Genomic DNA, 26,223 nt, shown 5'->3' on the forward strand with positions numbered 1-26,223 from the left:
TATGTCTAACTTGTCATGGGCTGTGAGTTATACTTCTGGAAGCTGGAATAGTATAGAGCAAAAGAACTTATTAAAATAAACTAAATCATTTTCACCACATCAGTGACCAGAATAATGCCATTTAATTAAAATATGTCTAGACAAATAACCTAGGGCGAGTGAGATATTATCTATAATAAGTGTTTGAGGTTTCTGCATAGGGACCATACTAAATAAATTTATGAATAGCTTCTTTTCTCTCCCAAGTATCTGGAGTCTTGGAGGACTGTAGCCACTGCTGGATAATATGGTTGTTTCTCGTGTAACTAGATCGGCATTCATCTCTTTTTTTAGTGATTACTTTAACCTGTCTGTAAATAATATTTCTGTGAGGTATTGATTAACACTTGTGGCTATTTTTTGACCTAGCTTTATTATTATAGTGATGTACTTTTAAGATAGCACAAAAGGAACATCTCACAGAGGAGTAAGAATTGATTCTTACCTTATCATAGAATCATAGAATGGTTTGGGTTGGAAGTGACCTTAAAGATCATCTAGTTCCCACCCCCCTGCCATGGGCAGGGACACGTTCCACTAGACCAGGTTGCTCAAAGGCCCATCCAACCTGGCCCTGAACACTGCCAGGGATGGGGCATCCACAGCTTCTCTGGGCAACCTGTTCCAGTGCTTCACCACCCTCACAGTGAAGAACTTCTTCCCTACATCTAACCTAAATCTACCCTCTTTCAGTTTAAAACCATTATCTCTTGTCCTATCACTACATGCCCTTGTAAAAAGTCCCTCTCCAGCTTTCTTGTAGTCCCCCTTTAGATACTGGAAGGCTGCTATAAGGTCTCCCCCGAGCCTTCTCTTCTCCAGGCTGAATAACCTCAACTCGGCCTGTCTTCGTAGGGAGAGGTGCTCCAGCCCTCTGATCATCTTCGTGGCCCTCCTCTGGACTCACTCCGAGAGGTCCATGTCCCTCCTATGTTGGGGGCCCCGGAGCTGAACACAGTACTGCAGGTGGGGTCTCACAAGAGCGGAGTAGAGGGGGAGAATCACCTCCCTCGACCCAGCTGTTCTCACGTACGCTTAGCATTTCTTGTTTTGTGGTGTTTGGCTGCTGACACCGTATCTGTCATGGTTGTGTGACACCTTTATTGAAAACGAATCGAATAGTTGTAATAAGAGGTCTGGAGTTGCTACCATATCCAGCCGTTACTTAGCATGGTAGAAATAAGCTCACTTTTCTTCTAGTTGATTAGGAAAAATGCTCTGCTTTCTAAGGCCATATGTTGAACTTGTTTCTTTCTTGCTTTCATTGTGAAGGACTGAAAGTCATTCTGTCTGAAAAGCAGAGAGGGACGGCACATTTTCAGGCAGCTCGTTCTCCTCCTGCTGCCTTTCAGAGAGTGATTTCACTGCATGTAGTTAGTGGGCCTCTCCAGAAAGGTGCTTCTTTCCATATTGAGAATAGTGGACTTGATGGAATATAGGGGATTAGGGTCACAGGCATAGTCCTTTGACTTGTTTCTGGAGTTTATTGCTCTGGAATTGATTCTTGAAGGGACAACTCAGCCAGGATGATCACTTCATTAGTTTGACATTGCACCTGTCCTTCACAATCTTAAAGGAAGATCTCTTCTCCTTCCTTGTTCTACCAGCAGAATGGGAACATGTCTCCTTAATGTGGTATATGCTGAAAGTGGACATCTAAATTTTTGCAAAATTAATATATATAGTTAGTCGTTTTCTAAAATGAGGACCTGACTGTCTGGGATTTTTGTTATAACATGCATTAATATTCGGAGACTATGGTTTTAGATGAAAATATAGTTATCTTTAAAATGATGTTTGGGTAAAGAAAAACTGATGTCACATTTTTAAGGGCAAATACTGTGCACATTTTTTTACCATGTGCTGTGTGATTGTGCTGGTGCCACTGATGCCAGAATAATTGTAGTGGAAAGATAGTTAAGCGTAATGCTCTGGTTTGTGTGTGATCATGCCAGCATTATCAGTGACAGCACCTGGGTTGTACTGAGATGGAAGTAACATGTTTCTGTACGTGTATATTTTTTTCCCTTTAGGACAGAAAATAGATTCATAAGCTTACAATACATGATTGGTGGTATTGCCTTTGAAAATGGATTGCCTGACATCTAGTAATGCAAATAAAGTGTGCTGGCAATAGTCTATTGCTGAGAAGCTGTTTTTTCTGTTGAATTGTGAAGGCAGTGTAAGAACATGTGACTTTGGGTCGCTTCAGCACTAAAACTCAGTATGCTGTCTAGCATTAGTTGCCTCATTTATTTGCTTTTATAGATGCACATATGTGATGGTATTGGGGTTGTCATGTCTGCATATTCTTTCAGTTGCAGAGAAACAACGGCTGTTCTTGTGGTCCCTTCTTTCTGTGACTGCAATGTGATGTATGTAAATGTCAGCCTTTCCACTGAAAATACTCAGTCCCTGAAGAGCTTACAAGTTGCATATTTACTGTTAATCTTGCTGTGAATCAAGGTCTTAACTTGAGGCAAAAATAACTGCCTGGGCACTTGGCCATTGTGAAATGTGTGCAAATACACAAAGATAAGAGCCATCTGCTGTCTGTGGGCTCGGTTCTTATTGGTGGTCAGTATTTTGAATAAGAATAATGGGTTGTTGCACAGTAGTCTTCTGGGATTTTGGAAAAGGACCTATGACACAATGGTCTGGATATCGCTCATTATATTTTCATAACATCCTTCTGAAGTATTTACTGTGCACTTGCTCCAAATTATCCTCCGTTGTCAGTTAGCTCTGCCTAGGCCAGATCCATCCCTGTGCTGAAGCTGATAAGTCATGTGAGACCGAGTCAGGTGAAACGTAGTGTTTGTGCTTGTGTTTGGCTCAGGAGTGAGTTTCACCTTCAAAACTTAGTGCTGGGAATTTGAGCACGTCATTTGCTAGAAAGTCCACACATGAGTGGACTGCAGTGCCCTAACACGGTTCAGTTGGACTCTTTCTACTGGATGTGTAGGTGCGTTGTCCTATAATTCCATCCTTATTCTGAAATTGTTACCTTTCTACCCAGGTCCTTTCTCCTACTCAACTTGTCAGGTGTCTTTTACTCAGCGTCTGCTTGAGTTGCACACTTGTGTAACCTCTGCAGCTATTGGCACTGGGTGCAGCGATTCCTTGGAGTGACCCGGTAACCAGCCCTCAGTTGAGCTACTGAAATCAGTCATCGGCAGTGACAGAGGTATGCTGCTGCATCTGGCTGTACTTCATGTCTCCTGCTGTCGCTCATCCTTCACCATATTCAGACTGCCCTTTCTGCCTGAGTGTTAGAGAAGAGTTTTCTATAGGTATGAGCCATGGGATGAGGGGGGCTGTGTCCACATGCCATTTTGGATGTGTGATAGCAAAGAGCCTATCTGTCTTAATTTGAATCCTGTTAGTGTGGGAAGCCCTTGAAATAATTTGTGGCAGCGTGGGCTTAAGTGTGGTCTGGCAGCCAGAGGAAGTACCAGAGTCCCTAGTGTAATCTATGGACTGTAATGAAGCTTGTGTAACTACATTACTGCTGTTGTCACTACTTGAGCTAGCTGGGTTAAAACTAACTTGGATTTAGTATCTTGAAATGCTTCTCTGCCCATTTCATTATTGAGCAGATGAAATTCAGGCTTAAGCTGAGGCATCCACGTTTCTGCCTGGAGGTCCAAGAATAGTGGCTGCGAAGTGATGCTTTTTGCATGTTGATGGATTAAAGTTATGTTATCCCAAAATATCCTCAGGCATGATGTGAAATCTTGGGCATTCATGGAGCTCTTAATGCTTCCCAAGTAACTTTGAAAGGACCAGAAGCACAGCTAAAAGGATTTAGTACTCTTAGCGTCAGTTTGTGCTGAGGGAGGCTGTATTACCAAAATTGCAAAAAATAGAGATTTTATTGGTAGTATATACTAGGTGGAGTGGCCAATACACTTACATGTTGTGCAGCCTCTCTTGCTGTTTATCAGCGGGCCTGAGAGCTGTTGATGATCAGCTAAAAGCATCATGAACCTTGCCTTTCAATTCTCAGCTTCAGAACTGGCTTGGAGAATGGCACTTAGACTGTGTATTAGAAACTGCAACATCTCAATGAATTGGTATGTAGCTCTCAGCGTGCAAGGTCATGACGTGACTTCAGCCTGCAGAGGCTTAGATTTTCAACAGGCTGCATCTCTGCCTTGACTTTGTATGAATGTCATCTCTAAGTGCTATTTTGAGAGTGTCCTGCTCTGGAGTTTTGAAGATAATTGCACCCTGGGGAAAGCAAAATCAGAGCCAGCTGTTTCAAATGGGCATTCCACAACCAACTTGATGCTGGCAGTAACCTCTCTTTTACAGTGTTTTTCCTAGGTTGTTTTCAAGAACTACTTAATTTTATAGGGGCTTGTTAATATTTATTGTTTTGTAACTAAGACATTGGACTGGGACTTGGAAATCTGGGTTCAGGTCATAATTATGCTGACCTGTCCCTTTGTATTGTGACTTCTTGTCTTTACAGCAGAGGTGATGATATGTGTCTGTCCCTTGGGACAGTTGCAAGAATAGATTCCTTAACACCTGTGAGACTATAATATAGTCACATAAATAATTTACTAAATAACATGGTGGGGAAGGGTAGAAGAAAAAGGAAATAAAATAAAAGACAGAGGACTGTCAGTGTGGCTAAAATGCTTTGCTTGTAACGGACAGTTTGGCCGGTTATACTCCAAACCCTTTCCGAGGGAGTAAGTGGTATTGATGAAAACAAATGGTAAGGTCTTAGGACTCCAAAAGTCAACCATGTGCTTGGTTTCTCTGTGCACATAATTAAGAGTAACCTTTTTTCTGCTAGGTTAGCTGATCATGGAGTGGAGGATAACACTATGCACAATTTGGGCTATCAGTGCTTAAATCAAAATAAACTAATTTCTATTGATATCAACTTATAATGCCATAAATGCTTGTGTTTTAGTGGGATTTTCACACCTTGGGCATCTGTACAACCACTGAAATATTGTTAATTGCGGAGTAGAGAAGCAAATAGTATTCCCTGTATGCCATTGCTCTTTAACAATCAGTCATAAATATTTTAAAATACTTAATTGGAAGCTATTCCTTGAGGATGCTACAAGTGCACTGTATTTGGAGACCCTTTCAAGATAATGGGTCGAAGTTCTGAGAGTCTATAGCCTAGCACAAGTTGGGCTGTGCTGCACTTGACTGAAATGGAAGGATGAGACGGATCTGGGCTGGGAGCCCAAGTACCAGTTGGTTCAAAACACGTGGAACCTTTTAGTATGAGTCACTGTGTCAGACTGTTGCACTTGGTAATGACTGATAGGCCTTTAGAAGTGCTTTGAGTGTGATGCAGATGGCTAAACTAGATTGCTGTAGATCAGAATACCCCTGTTCATAGTTGAGGCAGCTGTAATGCAAGTAATCTCTGCTTTCCTCCTTCCCTCACACGCTCCTGTTGTTCTTTTTGGATTCATGTGCAGGGATCTTGCTTAAGCAGAACTCTGGACTTTTCTAACCAAGTAATGAGGCTTTCTGCTGCTTGAATGTCTATCTTAAATAGTCAAGGAACTATCAAGGAACTTTTAAACATGAGGGTCCCATAATTTTCTTGTAGTAAGAGGGAGTGTGACAGGCCAAATGACCTCCTCAAGGTCATACAGTGGGTTGGTGCAAGAGTGGAGCCTAGACAAATTTAGTTGTCCTTGAGTCCCGACACATTGCTATAAAAAGTGAAGCTTTATATTTGAAATGAAGGGCAGATTCAGGCCGATTCTCTATTAGGGAATACAGTAGTTCTTACTTCATTCATGTGCTTAAGCTTAGGTCAGTATCTGGTATAGGACCTAAGTGCCAAAACTTTTCTGGTATTCTGCAGTTCTCCTGAAAGATGATAAATTTTCCCTACTGTTCTAGAAGGCTGGCATGACCAACTGCTGGATGTGCCTGCAGGAGTAAAGGTGGAGTGGAGAAAACAGGGAAGAGGCAGTTATGTGGGCAAAAGTGTTTAGTGTGGTGATGAAGATCAGATGTGGCAGAGGATAACTGATGTATAAACATGGTTAATGTATTCATATTAATTGCAGACAGAATCATTAAGGCTGCATGTTTAGCTTTTTAAAAATGTTAAGGATAACATGAGACAGAGGGTAGCAGCTAATTACATAAGTGAAGAAATAGAGAGTGTTTGTTAATGTATTTGTCAGCTATGCAGGAAGAGGTGACTTTCCTAACACCCATTACACACGTTTTCTTGCTATGATTTCTGCAGAACCTATAAGAAGGAGCTCAAGTGCACGGTGGAAGGACAGGAGGTTAACCTCAAGCTGGGGAGTGCTGTCACGAGAGCTGACTTTAGTAAATGGCTTTATGCAGAAGGGATGTTGAACTTAGGTAGCTGAGCCTCTGCAGATCATGCAGAGCTGCTGCTCAGCTTTTTTGTTAGAGCTCTCACATGCATTGAAGCTAAATATCTTTGTTTGAAGAGGGTTTTGTTCTATAGTTGGGTGTGTCATCATAATCGTGGGTAGCACGTTCATATTCATTTTTGACAGGTTTATGTGGGAGTTGGCTTACAAAAGTGCATATATGGAAAGGCAAAGCATTGTCAGTGTTGTTTATGAATAACAACCTAAAAAGGAGAAGGCTGGTTCCATTCTGGCTCTGTGCTATTTGGAGGAGTGATTGGCATGAGCCTTCCGTAGAGAAGCACTGTAAGTCTGCTTCAGAACGCTGCAATGCTGTTTCCTGCTCACAAGCTCAGTGGGGTGCAGACAAGATCTAAGGCTTTCATGCATGCATCACAGAAGGCTGGGAATCTTTCTGTGTTGAGCAGAGCCCTTCTATGCTGCACACTGCATTAGGGTGTTTATCGGCTCGGCAAAAAGATTTCTCTTTTCCTCCCCTCTTTCTTATTTCCAAAATAAACATATCCTAGCCAAGTGTCATCTGTAAATTCAGTGGGTGGCTTTATTTTCATTAATTTCTCCTAGTTGGGAGGCTAAAGACTCTCTATGTTGCGGCCTCAGCTACAAAAAGCCTAAAGTTTTAATTCTGCATTAAAGATTCAAACTGACATGTTAATCAGTTTCAGAAAGACTATTTTTAGAGCTGCAGGCTTAGATTCCAGTTGAGGAGTTGCATATTTGTCATGTGATCGGAAGGGTGAGAGGTTTTTTTCTTTCTGTGCATGTCAGCTCTTTTCTGCTGGGTTTGCTGTGTGCATTCTGCAATTTAAATTGTCCTTAAAGGAACTGCATGTCTGTCTGTATTTTACTTGGGTTTCCCTAAAAATGGCTGTCCTGTCATTTGCTTTTGTATTGTAGTAAACAGTCTGGTCTTCAGCGATGTTTATATTCTGCATGGTAGTTTGGCCTGATATTGCCAGGCAAGATGCAGGGGGCAGACTGACCATTCTGGACCTTCTTCAGAAAGGGCTTCTGCTTTAAAAATATTTTTTTACGGCTAGTGAAGTCAAAGAATTTCTATGAAGCAGCTAGCTAGCATCAGTGGAGTGTAATACTATTACTGTAGTTCTGACCGCTCCTCCAATGTGCAAATATCTATCAAACCACATTAGAAGTTGGGCACTTCCAAAGCAAAAGTTGCTTTTGAGTGAGCTTAGAATCTGCCAAAACAGTAGAATCTTACAAATAGCTTCTCTTAGTATTAACTCATTGCAGACGTGGATTTATGATTACTTATGGTTTTACTAATTTAAACAGGTTTTTGGAAAACTGCTGCTTCGTAAGTAGAATCGAGTTGCCCGAAGAGGTTGTGGAACCTCCATTCTTGGAGATACTCAAAACTTGGCTGACATGGCCCTAAGCAACCTAAACCTGCTGCGCGCAGGAGGTTGGACTAGATGACTCCTGGATTTCTCTTCCAACCTACATGCTTCTATGAATCAAAACTTACGTGAATAATCTCTTACCTGCCTTTGTGGTGATGAAATCATGAAAGATAGGTATAGAACAAATGGCTTAATTACTTCGCCTTCTCTCTAAGCATCTCCAAGTCATAAAAAGTAATGAATGAAGCTTCTCTCCCCCCTTCTCCCCTCAGTAAGGGACAATAAGAAAGAGTTAAGGAAAGACTTGATTGCGATCGCAGTGACAAGATGGCATTAATCTGGTGCTAAAGTGTATTAGGATGCGCACTTTGTGGCATGGTACATGTTAACCTTGAATGTATCTGTAGGGGCCACGCTGCTGTCTCAACCCTGCATTTCCCGTGTATGTGGCCTTGGAGGGTTGGGCCTGCAACTGGTGAATCCGTCAAAGGAGAATTTCCTTGATAACCTCATTTTTCTGAGTAGAAAGAAAAAATCATCTAGCTAATTCTGGAGATTAAGTCTCTCCCAGGCGTGCATGATGCAATCAAAATGCAAGTGTATGCAACACTATCAAACCCAGTGTTTAATATCCAATTGCCTAAATGCTTATGAATCAGAGAGTCATTAGAGGTTTCTGGGGTTCACTTAGTATTCTTAATATGGAGTCAGCATACATTCTGAGGCAGCAAACAGCTTGGCAGAGGGATGAGAGTGAGGGTAAGCCTAAACAATCCTTGGTCTTCAGGCTAAAATCCTCTCTGGAGGAAAGCAAGAAATCAGGATACTGGGGAGGTAACGAGGAGTGTAAACCTATCATAGAAACAGGTGAGTTGTGAGAGGGTGAACAAGACTGGCTTTGGTAAATGCACAAATACCTATTTGTGTAGAGTAGGGTGGTAGAAAAGTCAGAGGATCCAGACACAATTCCAGGAAGTGAGAAGAAGGAGGGGCTGTTACCAGCAGTGATTGTTTCATTTAGTAATTAGTTCTTAAATCTCCTCTAAGTCAAATAAAGCAGAGGATGTGAGCTTCTGAGAACTATTCCCTCCTCCCCTTCCCCCCCACATCTACACCCTTTTTTGCACATGCTCTTTCTAAGTAAAGACCGTATTGATGTGGGATTTGATAGTAGGGAGCTTGCTGACGATGTAGAGCAGGTACTTGGGGGTATGCAAGATTATGGGGTCTTTTTCATGATCTGTCACTGATGTACTGTGTGACCTTGGGCGAGTTGTTCCTCTGTGTTCTTTTACCTTTCTTTTACCTGGTAGATGCATTTGAAACATGAATGAAAGGATCTAATACATTGTGCATCAGGATTTTTCTGGAGTATAGTGAAGAGGAAAATGTTACAAGTCTCTGAACATTGAAGAAAAATCTCTAAGTTGTTGGTGTGCTGGCAGATTCTCCCCTCCCTCCCCTTTGCAAAGGAGAATCGTGTACAGCTGGAACACAGCAGGGCAGCATGGGGTAGACCTGCAGCTGGGAGGTATTGGGACCCAAGTTATCTGGAAATGACTGGTTTGTTCTGTTACTGTTTGGCACTCCTTGAGTGGTAGCTTTGTAAAAGGCTTTGTGGATAGGTGTTTATTTGCTGTCTTCTCTGTGACCCAGAGTGGCTTCTAACCTGGGTTAAGTGGAAGATTGTGTGTGCTGGAATAGAGACTGCATGCATTCCAGCCTTGCCACAGTATTGCCAGGAGGCAGGATGTGACCTCGGAAACAAAAATCCTCTCTTCTGAAGGGAACCTTTTAACTTTTATGAGAGCAGGGGATGTGTTTCTTGGTATCAGATGGTCTTTGTTCTTGTTACCAAACAGTAAGGCCATTAATGATTGTGCTTGAGAGCACTGGTGTCTTATCTCCACAGTGGACCATATCCAGTACCAACAGACTTTTCTTCACCTCTGTAGGAGGTCTTTGGCATATCAAATGCATCACCGCTTCTTCCTTGCCATGCTAGCTTGGGTTGGGTCTAGGTTGTGAACCCATTACTTAGGGCCTTATCTGCCCTGGTCTTAAGCCGCCGTGTATATTAGTTCCTAATGGACCGTGTGTGTTCCAAAAGCAGCCAACGGCTTGGGTCTCCCTCTCCCTTCTAAGTTCTTGTAGAGCAAAAGACGTCTTCTTGAACACAAAGTTGTCCTCAGACCGAAGCATATGGCTGTAAACTTTCATATGCCTTTCTTGCCTTCTCTCCATTGCTTCTCCTTCCTGAGAATTGAAAGGAGCAGCCTCTTTACTACAAATAATGATTTGTAAAACAGTGATATTTGAAATTAGTGGCTGCTGCTGTCTTTGATGTTCTTGGCACTGTTGATTGCTACCCAAAGCAAGCTGGGAATTACAGTCTGTCATCCTCTTGCCTCATAGCTCAAGGCTATATTTAGTAGTTCAAGTTGCAACAGATCTGGAAGTTGTTCCCTTTAGCTGCAGCAGAAGGCTAATGCTGCGATAGAGTGCGTTGGTTTTTAAGTGTTGACTTCAGTGTGCTTGTTTTCCATCACGAGGACAACTGAACCAGTCTGTGCAGTATTGCAGGGATATCCTGACTGCCACTGTATGTGTCAATTTTAGAAAGACCTCCAAGCCTTTTCTCTGGAGAGAACCTCACAATCAGTATGTTTTTAGTGCTTGACTTTTGCTTAAATCTTAGAGCTTGATGCAGAACTTCTGCATATGATTTCTGGGATGCAGTAAATGGCATTTCATTGGGGGTGTGTGTGTGTGAGATACTGTCATTTAAAACATGCAGTTGTCAAGATAAAATTATTGCAGCATCTTTATTTGCTGATTCTGCAATTGGATCTTTGCTGAGTGAGTGTTCTCTCCACTCTATGAAACACAAAAGATAATGTCTGAATTCGAGTCGGTCCATTGGGGCTCGAGATCCATGCAAATGTTGAAATCCTCTGTCTGCACACAGAGTTTGCAGCTCCAGAATTACAGGTCTGAGAGCTTCATTGAATTGTCAAAGGATTTTAAAGCACTGAGTATCTGTTGATTTCAATGCAGTTTATTCTTAATTGTCTCTTTAGAGTCTAGGTATAAATGACTAAAACCAATAACGAAATCATATAATCTCTTTCCTGTTGCCAAACAGTGAAGGGAGGACAGATGGATTAGGAGTTAAATTAATATTTTCAAATGTTTTTCTTTCCAATAATAGAAAAGGGGTGAAGACTGCCTAATATTGTACTGCTAGCCATTAACAATGCAAATAAATGTGGAGAAAGAAGAGATTGTCCATTCCTTCTTTAGGAAATGGGTTAAAATTTGCAAATGCAGGTTTTGTTGGCGGTGTCACTTATTCCTAATTTTCTAAAAGTAGGATGGAAAGAGACTCATTTGTCCATTTGTTCTCCTCTCCTCTCTTCTCCTTCCTAATCATTTTTCCCCCCCTCATAATATGACACTGTTTCATGCATAGTCAGTTGCTTTGTGGCTGTTGTGGTTTTTTTACACAGCAACAAGGAAGACAAAAACATAAATAAAGGAAAATGTGGTTGTGGAACCACAAATTTTTATTGAGTTTGACTAGACTTCAGGTTGGCTTTTTAAAAGCTTAGGGATTGTCAAAACCAAATCGTCCCTGTTCTCCTATGTAGGGACTTGAGGCCAGAAATCTATTTCTGCTACGAATCTACTGTTTGATTTGGTACAAACATACCACCATATCTCCTCTCTGCCCATATTTAGACAGTCCCCACTCTGAAGAGCTTTCCTGTGTGTTTGTATAGTGCCTTGTTCAAAAGGTTCCCAATTTTGGTTGGAGCCCTTAGGTAACAAAAATAATGTCTTGAGTATTCACATCAGTATGTAGTACTAAAGCCTTGTATTTAAGAGCAAACCTGGTGTTTTTGCAGTTGAATGATTTTCTATTAGTCAGCTCAGTTCCTTCAAGCTGTATATTAAAAAAAACCCCAAACCCAGCAAAAAACCCAGCCAGTTCTCCCTGACCTGGGCAGCCACCTTTGTGAATATCCCTAGCTCTTCAGAATCATGAAACAAAACCCTTCTTGGACGAGTGACTCCCAGGACTTAGCAGAAGTGTTCTGTTGGTCTCTGCTGTCATACAGCCTTAGTTTATTTGGATCTAGGCAGAAGTGGAAGAGGAGAGCTCTGCATTGAAAGGAGGCCATGGGCTTGTAAACATTGATGCTATTCCTGCAACTCTGATGTAGAGAATACTATGGATTAAGTGAATTAAGGTAAACTCTGTCCTGGACTACTTCTCTCTTGAAATAAGAGACTAAAATGGATTGAAATGTCCTGCAAGCTTGCTGTGTTGTGCGGGAGTATTTCTGTGCACGAGGCTTCCTGAAACGGGAATTTGACAAGCCCTGCATTTGAATGCTTGCATTTCAGCCCTATTTGAGCCTTTGCTTGTAGGATTAGAAGAATCCCCAAGAATCTTGCTACAAGGAAGGCAGCAGTAGCATTTGAAGAGATGTTTATGCAGGGCTTCAGGTTTCAATAATTGCTGTACAGGGTGTGTGGTATAGTGTGGGATTCTCTATGCTGCCCTGCCTGGGGCTGCCTTGCTTCTGCCAGATGCTGGATTTAGAGTTTGCTCCAATTTGCAGATTAAAAAAAAAAAAAAAAAAAAAAAAAGGCTTGAAAGGGAGCTTGTCCTTAAGGTCTGCTTTCTAGGCAGAAGTGATTCATGTCCTATTGGGGGAGTGAGGGGATGGGAAGGGAGTCCCGTATAATGGTGACTCTGAGGGCTCCTGTTTTGAGGAGTGATGTTATTCTTACCATTAATCAGAGAAACCAAATGGGAAGCTAACTGCCCTGCATTTCATCTGTATCTCCTTACTAGAGATAACCAGACAAAAGTGTTGTAATAGATAACATGGACCATTTCTGTCCTGTCTTGTGGATCATCGTCAACAAGAGAGAATCCATCATAGCACTGATTCACAACTGTGTCATCTTACACTGAAACTGCTGAACTGTAACAATGAAGCAGTCCAGCTGTTTTACCAAATCCTATAGTCAGGATTGCAGAATTGGTAGAGTCCAATGGTTCTGATTTTAAGTTAAGTAATAAAGCACATGTTGAAACTGAAACACCACTCAGGCTGGCTTCTGAAATGGTGATTCTTTTAAAATTTCTCATTTGACAGTCTCTTCGGAAGCCACCAGCAATGTCTGCTTCTTCTCTAAAGACAAAAATCACTTTCTGAGAGATCATGGCCTTGTATAAATGAGGGAGGTTTGTTAAGGAAGCTGATGCAAATGCAGGGTTTTCTTGATCTTTGCTGCTTTAAATTGGAACTCTCCAGCTTAGAGCAGCAGTCCCCAAAAATACGGTTTAAAGTGCCCTGCTGAGAGATGACATTTGTAATTGGTTTGTAGACTTAGAAGCTGGCTCACTGGGGGCTTGTTGCAAAGAGTGCTTCAAGGCAGAAACTAATTACTCCTGGTAGTACTGAACCACTCGTTGGTTTTGAACCTGCTCTTTTCATCTGGATGAATCCAAAGGAATCGACTCTGTTGTAGTCAACAGCACCATTGTTTCCCGATCCTGGATGGGGTTTAGAGAGGCCTTCTAGAGTGTGTTCAGCTGTGCGGGCTACTTAGTGCAGGAATTACAGAACTGGAGGCTCACTTTGCCTCCAGCAGACCTGGTAAAGGTCTTGCTGAATTAAAACATGATTACTTTACTTTCTAAGAGGATGAATGAGCACTGAATTGTTTGAAGAATTCAGAATAACTTTTTGTAGCTATAAATATATATATATGTGGCTATGACTGGCTAATTTAAAGAATATGAAGTTGTTAAATGGGGGCCATATTGGTTACCATGATAGTTAGAAGAACAGAAACGTCTGAAGTAACTTCAGTTGCTGCTGAATTGGAAGCTTGGAATTAATTCTAATGAAATGGGAGCATTTCTGTTTTCTCAGTAGTTGTGCTGTTTATATTTGGCTATGACCAGTCTTAAACTGTTGAAATAAATGCTGATTCTGAGATACTGAGTCACAGTAAGTGTCTTCAGAATTTAAAATATTATGAAAACCTTTATGCTAGTAAAACAAATTGCTGATTTTATTCTTCTTAATTATAAGGGTTTGAGTTCTGCATTAAGCTTTTTATCAAGAAGCCATCAGAATGGCTCCTAGCTGAATGCGGTATTGGCATTGCATCTGTTTAAAAAGGAATGGACTAGGGGAGGGAACTCAAAGCCACAGCTGCGCCTCTGTATTTGACCATGTCAGCTCTTCCCCTGACGGGGCCAGGCCTCAGCCTTGCTAACCATTTTTAAACCATCTTGGAGTGAAAGGAGGGAGGTATAGGGAGCAAGAGCGGTGTGTGGCTAGCAAGAGTGGGAAGATAGCTTGAGTTAATGAAGAAGAAGGTTGAGATGCTTGTCTGATGAACAGGAGATGGAAGGTTCAATATGAAGCTTGACCACAACCCCTTCAGTGCCTTGGAGGGGAGGTGCTGTGTTTTGGCTCCAAATCCAGTCTAGGAAATTGAGGTAATAGCCCTTTGCTGATAGAGTGACCTTAAGTTGTGATCTGTGATCTCTGACACAGAGACTGCACAGCACAGTGAGAGTTTAATCACCATTAGATCTTTAAAAATTGTAGTGAGATGGAAGACTCCAAAGTGCTTATAATTATTTGTGCCTACTGATTTTTGGATGGTTGTCTGGAAAGGTACTATTTTACCCTTTATTTTTACTTGCTTCCTTTGTTCGGATAGTCACATATTCTTTAAACATAGAATACTTGTTGATACCAACTTTTTAGTAAAAATTTGTATTTTTCCTGGACCATTTAAGAAAACTACTGTCCCTTCTGATCTGATGTAATTTCAAACTCTTGATTTTCTTCCTATTGTTTTTTTTTCCAGGGTGGTAAAGGAGGAGATCTCAGACGACAACGCAAAGCTACCTTGCTTCAATGGAAGAGTGGTGTCCTGGGTATGTTGGCTCATGTGTCTGTATGCATATGTTGTTTGATACAGTGGGCACAGTAGCAGGGTAGTTGGTACATGGATCCTGATTTTTAGAAGTGTCTTGAGTCTCAAATTATATGGAAGCAAAGGCTGTTTTTCATTATATCTGTAACATCCTGTTATTAAGTAATTTATTTTAAAAATTAGACTGAAGCCCACAAAGGTGTGCAGGGCTGAAAAAGTGTTTTAAACAGGAAACCTTTAATGTTAGTAACATGTTGTGTTGTCTTTTCTTTCCCAGTGTTGTCTCTCTTCCTCACCTCCTAAGTATTACTGAATCTGATGGAGGGCTCTGAAATAATGCTGTAAGACCTCACAATATAAGGCTAGACTTCTAAAAACATTTACTTGCTTACCTTTTGTTGAAACCATTAAGAGCCAAACTCTAATCCTTGTTTAAAAAACATAAAAAATTGTCCCACAACATAAGGTTAAAAGCAACAGCAGGCTTGCTGTTGGTAGGAGAGTGGAAGCACACTTTTGTCTGTGTTACACAGTTAATAGTCAGAGTTCTGCCCAATCATTGAGTTTTAATACTGTCACTAAATAGCCAAAATAACTTCTTCAAAACCAGCTAAACGTGATATTCTAGAGGATTTTGGTTATGTTATTTTAATTTCAGTGTATCAGCATTGTGGTAGTGCCTGGAAGGCTTAAATGGGGTTTAAATCTCCGACCTAAACAGTGTGCATGCATTCAGTAAAAAGACACAAAAATTTAGAGCCTTGGAAAAATAAGCAAGGCAGAGGAATTTGTGCTGTAAGTAGTCCAGTTGTAGAGGAAGTCACCAATCCAGCTGTTCATCCCAGTTACTGTGCTGCTCAGTAGATCACATCTCCCTTATTCTTTCTCTTGTTTGTGTTTTATGTGTTAATTTCTCCAGTATGCCATGATATTTGTTTGTCACCTAACTATAGTTATTAATTACTATCTCCTAAGTGTTACACAGCCCTTCGGGTTGCTTCTCATTTAATGAACAGGTGACTTGCACTCCATGGTGAGCTGAGTGCTGAACAGCAGCATACAATCTGTGCTGTTACTGTAATAGTTGGTCGCTTCTCCACAAGCCTATTTCTTTAGCTACGTTATGATCTGCTTAATGGAGATGCAATAAAAGTCTGTTGCTCCCCAGGGTTACTGTATGAAATATAGTAATTCCCACCTTCAGATTATGTTTGGGGCACAGATACAAACGCACAGATAAATTTGGCGTTTGGCAATTTCATGAACATATTTCTCCACCTGGGGATAGGAGGCTTACCACTGTCAAGGTTGATTAAAGTGGTTGTGCACCTTTAGGCAGAAAAGAGGGCAGTAGTGTTTTAGATTTTAACACCAAAAAAGCATTTGGGACATAGTCTGTGATTTTAATATCCTCTTTCAAGCTGACCTTACAATCTTGGGTATCGGGAACACTATAAGAGGACAAGAAGAATTGTCTGTCTTCCCCAAAACTCAAGTTTGACTTGAGTATGAAATGTTTTTTTTTGTTGAGGGCTTGGCTTCAAGTGATGCAAGTAGGGTTAGAAATCATAGTGCCATGGTAGGAGAACTCTGCTGAAGTAACTAGAAACGTTGGACAGCCTTTCAGTGTTGTATATGTGTTTGGATATATGTTTGCAGTCTTCCTATTTCTGGTAGGATGAAGGTAAGCAAGAAAGTAGTAGTAGTTAAGTAGGTTTACAAGAGTTTTTTCCAACTGCACAGTTAGGACAAGTAGGGCTACTTGGGATTCTCAGCTGGAATGAACTGCCATGTCTCCATCTATTTCTCCAGTCCTATGCTGATTTTAGGAGTTGAAGATTTTGCTCACATGTTTAAAACCAGTAAGGCTAAAATATTTCAGTATCCCAGTCACTGAAGTTATATAGGATAAGGAAATCTGTCTGGGCCTTGCATATAATTGTGCTGGGTAGCTTAAAGTTTCTAAGCCTGGCTTCTTGTGGACAGGATTACATGTGCTTTCACTATAAAATCAAATACAGTATCGATTGCATGCTGTTGCCTGCAGTAGAGTGCATGTGTGCATTCTACTATTGTGTAAGGAAAGTGCAATGTATCTTTTAAACATCAGCTTGATTGGGAGATTGTTCTTAAGTAATGATGCCTTGTGGTTCATCAAATACAGCCCCTGCTGGGTTCTAAGCAGCTGAAAACGTTGCTCATGTGAGGGCAAGGACTGGCAGATGAATTGAGCTCAGCTGTATGCTACAATATTATCACTTCTTTCTGCTCTATTGATTGCTTTCAATTTTAAGGCACTCAGACTGTGTAGTCCCAACAGGTTCTTAGTATTAGGCAAGCAAAGCACATAGCTTTCTAATGCCTGAACTTAACCTTAGTCTTCCTACACACCCAAATGTGTACAGAATATTAAGCACTTATTAGATTTTTGTATTAAATTGAGTTCTTAAAAACTGGGAGAATGTTCTCCCTTCAGTCTGTACTCTCTTAAAAGTTAGCTGTTTTGTCACTGGAAGATGCATTCAGAAGGAACAGCTACTTTTTTTTTTTTTTGTAGGACCTCCATACTTTGTGTTTGGCCTTTGTGCTCCAACCTCTTGACTCAGCAGCAATAGCTGACTAATAACTAGTGTGACTTTCAAAGCTGTTCGTAGAACTTAGCCATATATTTCCACCCAGCAGTGGGTGTTGGGCAACTAAATGCCTTGGTCTGAAAACGGATGAGTGTTTTAATGCAAAGTTATGCTGATACAAACCTGCGCTGCTGGGCAGTGCTCAAGGGAAAGAAATGAACGCAACAGGAACCTGTCTACCTGCCTTCCCAAAGAAGGGAAGATCCTCATGTGTTGTGCTCCATGGAGGAGTAAATTGGTTGTCAAAAGAAGTATTCGTTCTCTAGAAAAAAATCGCTGGCATTAGAGAATAAAATTAATGTTTAAACAAATAAAGGAACAGCTGTGGTTTTTGAGACCTGATGGTCCACCTAGAGTGCTGTGGGAGACAGCACAAGTTTTTTTCTTAATGAGGTTGTTGGCTTATGTCCATTCTTGTGTGGGAACTGAACATACAATGGTGTTAACTTCTTCAAGTCATGGCTGAACATATGTGCTAAAGGCCACTAGTGTGGTATGAGGTCCTTTTTTCTTTGAAGAGCTCAATGCTGCTGAATACGCTACTTTCAGGATATGCTTGAGCTATGAATGTTGATGGTGCTGTTTTTGTCTTCAGTCCAAGGATTACTGTGGGCTATAGCATGGTGTTCTGACAGTATGGGAATGATTGTACAAAAAGGGATTTCATGTGTAATTGACAAGCTGAAGAGAGCATCCTGAAAGCTTCTGATAAAAAAAGACTATGAAATGTCATTTATGTTGCCATAGTGTGAGAGCAGCATCTGTTTTAAAAGCAAAGGGGTAGAAATGAATAGTAGCTGTTATCAGGAGAGCAAATTAATCCTGAGAACCCCTTTCCTCCTTCTCAGTATGTTACACTTGCACCGTATTTGCTCCTCAGGGTCATTCCCTCCCTGTTTCTTCCCCTCTCTCCCATGCTGCTGTACTGATAAATGTTAATTCAAACAACAGGCTGATAGTTGGCTTCCTTTCTGCATCCCTGAACTGGGTCTCTTCTTCCCAATGCATTCAGGAGCATGGTAGTGTTTGTTTTTATCTAGGCGATCTAGTTAAAGAATGTATGTTTTGCATTGGTGATTCTATACACCGATGATTCATTCTGAACTTGTATACACTATCCAGGCTCTTCTGTGCAGCAAAATATGACTCAGGTTGTTCCAACAAGGGCCAGTGTTCTTGGAGTTTAAGCAAAAACAAACCCCTAACCCCAAAGTATTCCACATGAATAAGGATGTGGATTATTTCATTCCCCTTTACATCCCAATTCTTTAACCTCTTCCTCTTTCCCTCTCCCAACCAAAAACCCAAGGGCATTTGATCTTAAGTTGAGAGCTGAACTCTTTTCCCAGCTTCTTAAATAATAAAATATGAAAATATATGCCTTTTCTGTTTTCCAGCTGAAAAACAGGAGAATATAAAGAACAGTAAGATCAGAACAAGAATATATACACACACAAGCATACAAATGTTATGTTTTAATTCTGTGACTGTTACTATTTTAATTTCAGAGAAACGTTACAATTTCTGAAATGCGTTTTAAGAGTGAATTCCATTTATTGTAATTCCTGTTCCAGTATAGGTTTCTGGCTGCTTTCCAAATGTAGAAGAATGCAGAATCCTTGCTCCAAGGATTTGTACCTTGTTTCAAATCTTCCCACCCATTCCTATTTTTTACATTACAGTTTTGGTTGGAGGCTGCAACCAAGATCAATGTCTCTGCTCCTTTCTTTCTCCTTATGCTGTGCGCTGTACATGTGCGTGGCGGGAGACGCAGTTGCTGATCCAGAGACCTCAATCTTGTATTTGTATGTCACAGCTATTTGCTTTTTCTACGTTAAGGATGGGAACTGAGACAGAAGTTTTTCATGTGGGTTTTTTCTTTCCCTTCAAGGTCATACAGAAAGTCTTCTACAACTGGCAGCAGATATCTCATAGTCTGATTACTTAATCTTAAAATCTTCCTTCTTGCCAGTTTTTTAAAATGAGTGTATGGGCAAGTGTAAGTTGAGGGTAGCTTTTTAGAAAACATAACGTCTTATTTTCTTGAAACTTTAATGGTGGTCTTGGTGGACAGCAAGTTGACTGCGAGCCAGCGATGGGCCTTTGCAACAAAGAAGGTTGGCAACGTCCTGGGCTGCATCAGGAAGGGCATTACCAGCAGTTTGACAGAGGTAATCCTTCCCCTCTAGTCAGCACTAGTGGGGACACATCTGAAGTGCAGCGTCCAGTTCGGGGCTACCCAAAACAAGGGAGACCTGGATGCCCTGGAGAAAGTCTAGTAAAGCGCCTTGAAGACAGTTAAGGGACAAGAGCATCTGGTATACAAGGAGCAGCTGAGGGAGCTGGGACTGTTTAACCTCAAGGAGAGAAGGCTTGGGGAGATCTTATCGATGTGTATCAATACCTGATGGGGGGAACGGGGGTGGGGGGTCGGGGGGGGTAAAGAAGACTGAGTCAGACTCTTCTCAACAGCACTAGTGATAGGTCAGGAGACAATAGGCACAAATTGAAATAAAGGAAATTCCACTGAAACATAAAAAAATCTTTTTTTAGTCTGAGGGTGGTAAACCACAGCTCTTGCCCAGAGATGTGCAGTCTTCTTGCTTGGGGATATCTAAAACCTGACTGAACAGGGTCCTTAGCAACTTGCTCTAGCTGACCCTACTTTGAGCACGGCAGTTGGACTGCAACGGACCTCTGGAGATTGTCTAATGTAAACTATTCTGTGAATGGATTCACTGCTTTTTATGTAGCTTTTCTGATGCTTGCATCATCCTTTTTAATGATGAGACTAAGGCAGTCTGTCATCTACCTTTAACAGACAATATAAAGACAAATTTGGTTTTCCCAAGTCAGAACACAATCCCTCCTTCATTTCTTACGTCTTTTCTTTAGGAGCAGAATGAGTTTCAATTGGCCTTTCTTCCTTAGGTGAAATAACATCAGTTCAATGATAGAAAGTGAAATAGTTTTTCTTCGTAATGCCAACCCAGGAACTTAACACAGAAGACTCAATTCAGTCTGACTAAGTAGCCAAGTCTCTAATAGTGAGAATGGTGCTATTGCAAAGATCTAAAAGCAAAACGTAGATGCATGGCTTTAATTGTTTCAGAGAAGTAGTACTGTAGAGCCTTTTGTGAGTGCTATATCAATGTAGGCTCTTCACAGACTCTGCTGCTCAGCAGCAAATGACATAATGCATTATAAACCCATCTATTTCAGCTGAGGCAGAGACAATGAGCACAGATTGTTGCAGGTAGTATGGATAGATACATTGCTTCAAAAGACTTAGACTTCTTCCTTCCCACCCATCAGCTTGTTTCCAAATTTATATGCATATCCCACTAGTCTGGATTCAGTTTATAGCTCTCCTCAGAGATCACATAGTGCACCTTTTGCAGATGATGTTGACAAGGGCTTTTGTTCACTCTGCTGAACAATCAGCTAAAACATCTGTGTCTGACCTGCATTACAAATTGCAAATTACTTTTTCCACACTAACACCCATAAAATTGCAGTGCTTATCTGCCTCTATTTGCTGCTAATTACTGGAGGAGTTTTATGTAAATCTTACTGTAAGTTAATTGTTCACAGTTTTGAACCCTTTAATATCCTATTCACTGGAACTTAACAGATAATTGCATACATATCTTTCAGGGCTAGCAAAGTTGGTCTTTACCTTTTGGAAAAAATGTGGTTTGGGCAGGGCTATTTCCTTCTCTGCTTTTTTTAACATGATAGGCCCGAGCTTTCTTTGTCTCCCATGTTATAAAACGTGCATCAGCTGGTAGCAGGCAGCTTGGGATTCTTTCACAAAACCATCTGTGATAATTGTCATCCTCACTATAAATTACTGCAATGTATATTTGTGTATTTCATATCAAGATGACATATTTAAAATTGGAACATTAAGTGCACACGATATAGCTTAGCTGTCTCTTCCCCTGCAACTCCCCTCTTGACTGATACAGTGGCTACTTTGAAGTTTACAAGATGACTGACATTTAGAAATTTGAGATTTTCATCTTTTTTAATAACATTTGAATCCTTCTATTTGTCACAGGTAGGAACTTTGATCTTGGTGTCACATGCAGGACTGATTTCCATAGGGGAAAATGTTCAAGGGAGGATCTGCAAGTCTTTAGTTGTTGCTTAGTTTCGCTGCCCTGGGAACTCAGTATACAGCTAGATTAGTATTGAATTAGAATCACTGCTCCTAATTAGCTATTAAACCTCCTCGCCATCCCTTCTGCGTCTGGCTTGTTTTTGTCCTCCGCATCTTATATCTTGTCCTTTTGATTTTTGGGGTGGTTTTTTTTTTTTTTTTTTTTTTTTTTTTTTTAAAGACTAAATAATCTGGGACAGAGGGCTACTACCTACTAGATTCCTTTTCAGTGGTTGACCTTTAGGTTTTTCAACAATATAGAGACTAGCATTAATTGTATGGCAGAGTTCTTAATCTAGTACTAATTACTGTAAATGCATTTACACAAATACATCTTCTGCAAGAAATAGCTGATACATGTGCCTGTTCTGCTAGCACACACACACACAAACACACAAAACATAGGATACAGTTTTTCTTGGGGTAATTTGTTTTGAGTTCTCTGGGACCGCTTACCTGAGTGAAATTATTACTGCAATTTTGTTTTTTCAGCTTCAGGTACTTACTGGACAATTTGAAAAAATAGCTTGTATGGAAGAGAAAAAGTTACCTTCAGGCTTTTTGCAAAAGCTTAAAATGTTTTTCTGTTCTCTTTGCACAGCCCAGGGACAGCCTCCCAGTGGAAGCTGGGAATGTGGAAAGAATTGGCTTGTGGTTGCTGCCAGATCGGAGCCAGCTGAGTGGCCTCTGCCAGCAGTTTGCACAAAGTCGGTTGGCTGTTATCTGTGTTTTTTAGGAAGGCTTTGCAACATCTGGGAACAATTCCCTGACTGGCTGCTGGGAATGTGCACTATTTCCTATTGGCTGGCAGTGATGTCATAGTCTTGTGTGAGTCTTTTTTTTTCTCTTTTCTATTATCTGGGTGCCAACAGATAATACTTGTCCTGTTTGTACGTAAGCTTTTTAGACCCTGTATTTGCAATTGCAATTAATATTGTTGGGTAGAACTATTTAGCCTTCTACCGTACAAGGCAACACAGCAGCTTCAGGATTGTTAAATGATCTTTAGCAACATGCGTTGTTGCCTTTCGGCACAGAAGTGAGGCAGTGAATGAAAATTCACAGAAGCACAGATTCTCGTTGATTTCTTATGTATAAAATGAACCGATTTCAGGACCCGATTCTTCTCTTCACAGACTGTGTATACCCTCATTCATCTCCTGATAGTCTGAATTATCACACAGTAGAAAATAGAGAGCTGTGCATGAAATCTAACCCAAAGTGAAGAGTATATTAACACAATATTGTATCTTCATCCATAATGTTTAGAGCTTATAAAGAAGGGAGGCGGGATCACTGAAAACATTCCTAAGCTTTAAGGTACCCGAATGAGTTATTAGGGAAGGATCTGAGTCCTAGTATAGGAGAACAAAATTCCTCTAAGGTGCAGCTGGGGCTGGAGTGCTAGATCTCTATGAGAGAGATGGGGAAGAAGCAAACAGCTTAACATGAAGGATGGAGGACTTGAAGAAAAACTGAAAGAATGTGCTGAATGAGGATGCTTCAAAGCTCTAAGATCTTATGGTCTTCTCTTTGCTGAAGTAATGTTGGGTGGTTCTGGTTTGATATGCACAAGAATTCTCAAATTGGATTTAACCCAAGTTTGAATTGAAAGATGCTGTCCTGTTTCTAACTGTGATCAGCACCGGGTGGAGGAAGGGCTTGTAAGGAGATCTTATTTCCTTAGTCATGTGGCAGAAGTACTTGCTGTCATTTGCAGGAGCATGGGGACACTCAACCCAGGTCTGTGCATTGCTCTGATGTACACAGGTTCCTGTTTTCAGCTGGGGTGAGGAATGTGTAGGCTCTCAGAAAAAGTCACTAACCTGCTGAAAAAATCTGGAAGGGTGAGACATGGAAATAGGATTATAGGACTGCAGATCCTTTTTTTTTTTTTTTTTTTTTGCCTCCTGTTCTTACTCCATGTGTTCTCCAAGAGGCAGGTAATCCTGTGTTTAAAGAGACTTGCTGCAAAGTGTCAGTGAAACTGATTTTTGTTTTCACAGCTAGCCTGCTATACTGTGCCATAAGCAAACACCTGAGATGCTTAACAGAATCTGGGAGTAATCTGAGATATTATATTTCATGAAGATACAATATTTTCTTTAAATAATAGAAGGTGGCAGATGATAAAATCACATATAGAATTAACAATTTAATTTTGAAACTCAGTCTGCATCTTTCTGTCTCTGAACACTGAAGAAGGTCAGCCTTTACCTGACAGCCACAGATTTCTTGAAGTTGTTCTTTTTAGCCTGTTACAGCTTCTGATTTCCAGGCTTTATAAGCTTGATCCTGTATTCTCTGCGTATCTATGGTCCATGGTTGAAGCAAACCTCAAACACGTACTGCAGTTTTCAGCAGGAAAAAAGGGGGAAGTCTAATCTACCCGGCATAGACAATTTCTTCTTACTAAAATAAACATCACATTCCTGATAGGCTTTTGCAGGCCTTCTAGCAATGTGGAGTCTTGTTGCCTTTGACAGAATTCCTGGTGGAATAAAGGGCCTCATCAGTAAGTTCTTTTGTGCAATTGGTCCTTCGGGAGCAGCTTTCGTGTGGATAATGGGCCATGTCTCTGAAGCTTTGACTTGGGTTTTGAGATGTCTGTGACTTTATAGGAAATAATTACTTTCAACTTGTAGATGAATGTGGCTGTTCTGAACTTGCTGTCAAAAATACAAATGGCTCTTTTGGGGTATTTCTTTAGTTACTGTTATCTGTCCCTCACCTCTCCCAGAGCTGAGAGGAATACCGAGAGCTGCTGCTGCTCTCAGTAACAGCGAGAATTTAAATATTGTTGTTTTCATGCTGATAGACTAATAAATATTTAGCCAGATGAGAATATGAGAGCACAGTGTACCAATGTTTGTTCTCTCCCCCTTCCCAGACTCATTCTTGTTGTCTGGTGTCTTCAGCCATGAATGTTGCACAGGCTGATTCCTTGAGCTGGCTTAATGCCTGTGTGAGTTTGTTAAGATGTCTGCTGAGTGCTGAGTGCTATAAAAGACAGTCCTTGCCATAATTAAGGGAAAAGCATAAGCAAATGTGGTTGTAGAGGAGAAAAAGCAAAACTGAGCTACAGAGAGGTGAAGCAGTTGATCCAAGGACTCACTGGAGGTCAGTAGCATTAAAGGGAAGAAAACAGGCTCTCCTGACACTGTAAGCATTCATTGGCATGGTGTCACTGTTTGGCTTTGACTGGGGAGCTTAAGTTTTGCTTGCATTTGAGTGCCTGGCCACCTTCCTACCAATTGTTCTTCCATCACTTGAATTTGCTTACAACATGCAGAACGGACTGGTGCGAAGTTTGCTTTTGTGCCTGTACTAGAGCTTCAGATTGGAAGTCAGGTTGCTGAAGTGAGCAGAGTTCACTGTGAACTGAACACTTATTTCTGCAGATGACTTCCAAGATAACTTTCTTAGCAGATGCTTAGCAATGCTGGGTAACTTTCTCTAGCGCAGAAGAAAACCCACACTTTTTGTCAGCAGGAATAGGCTGCATGTTTTGTTACTGCAGCGTAGAGTAGCTAACTTGCACAGCACACTGTTGTTTGTACTGTCATGAATTGGAGGTGCATGTGTGGGAATCACTAGGGATATCAAAAGCACATAGGATTCCTTTCTAACATGCCAGGGTTGATATGCTTGATATGCTTTCTCCACTTCCTGGGAAAGATTTAGTAGTGAGTGTGATGGTAGGACCTCAGCTGAAAAAACAAACAGCATTCAGTGTGATGAAATGAACTGAATCAACAGTTGCAATTAGTTCCACACTAATTTATTAACTTCCTCCATGTCCACCACACGGAAGACATCCACATTTTGCGTTGAAATGCAGTCCTTTGGGGTGGAACCCAACAGCTGTTGTACAGCCCACAGGCATGCTCTTGAACAGCACACAGTACCAACACAGTGCAAGTAAAGAAATGGATTAAAATGCCACTGCCAGTCAAAACTGCAGGGGAAGCTTGATGGGTGAAATATAATTATCAGGGCTGGCTTCTGTCCAGGAATCTGGGGTTAACACCACTTTTTTCTCGCAGAAACACAGTGAGAAGTCTATAATGCAGCAGTCCAATAGTGCATTATCTTCTCCATTCAAAGTGATGTAATATTGGAGGGTTTTATTCCTACCGTAGCTTGTGAAAGAAAAGGGCACAATTAATCTTATAGCTGATAGGATACTTAATGATTTACTGAGTGTCACTTGTTGGAAGAAAGGAAGAACTCCTAGCTAGCATGGCAAAGCAGGGAACAGCAATTCCTACACATGTAGTCAGGGCAGTGATGTGTGAATTCTGTCAACAAGTGTACATCCCCCACAGAATTCTTCCTCTTCTGCAGTCACCATCAAACCCTCATCAAATTGAAGGCATTTTGCAAGGTACCTGGAAAGAGGTGGGGCTGCTAACTCACTATGAAGTTCCAGCTGGATCCAGTAATTCCATGGTGTTAGGTGTTATACTACCATTCTGATCCTTTTGACATTTGGGAAAAATCAGCTAGACAGTGTAGTCTTAATAATCTTGCTGCATGTGCCATCTTCTACTGTAGATTTTCTTTTCTAGCACAACAGATGTTTTTCTAATGCTCTTTTGTGGTGTTTTTGTTAATTTGGTCTGCAGCCATCCATTTATATTCTA

At 41.0% G+C, this 26,223-nt stretch overlaps 1 protein-coding gene across 3 annotated transcripts in view; it reads left to right on the forward strand.

Annotated features, from left to right (window-relative positions):
- DVL1 (dishevelled segment polarity protein 1) overlaps positions 1–26,223 on the forward strand; it is a 105,315-nt gene that overhangs the window by 24,038 nt on the left and 55,054 nt on the right. For all 3 annotated transcript variants that reach the window (XM_049812701.1, XM_049812710.1, XM_049812719.1), the window contains exon 2: positions 14,711–14,780. In XM_049812701.1, the coding sequence (XP_049668658.1) occupies positions 14,711–14,780 (70 nt within the window). The remainder of the gene's footprint in view (positions 1–14,710; positions 14,781–26,223) is intronic.

This window comes from Accipiter gentilis, chromosome 1 (genome assembly GCF_929443795.1).
Source record: "Accipiter gentilis chromosome 1, bAccGen1.1, whole genome shotgun sequence".
Taxonomy (NCBI): domain Eukaryota; kingdom Metazoa; phylum Chordata; class Aves; order Accipitriformes; family Accipitridae; genus Astur; species Astur gentilis.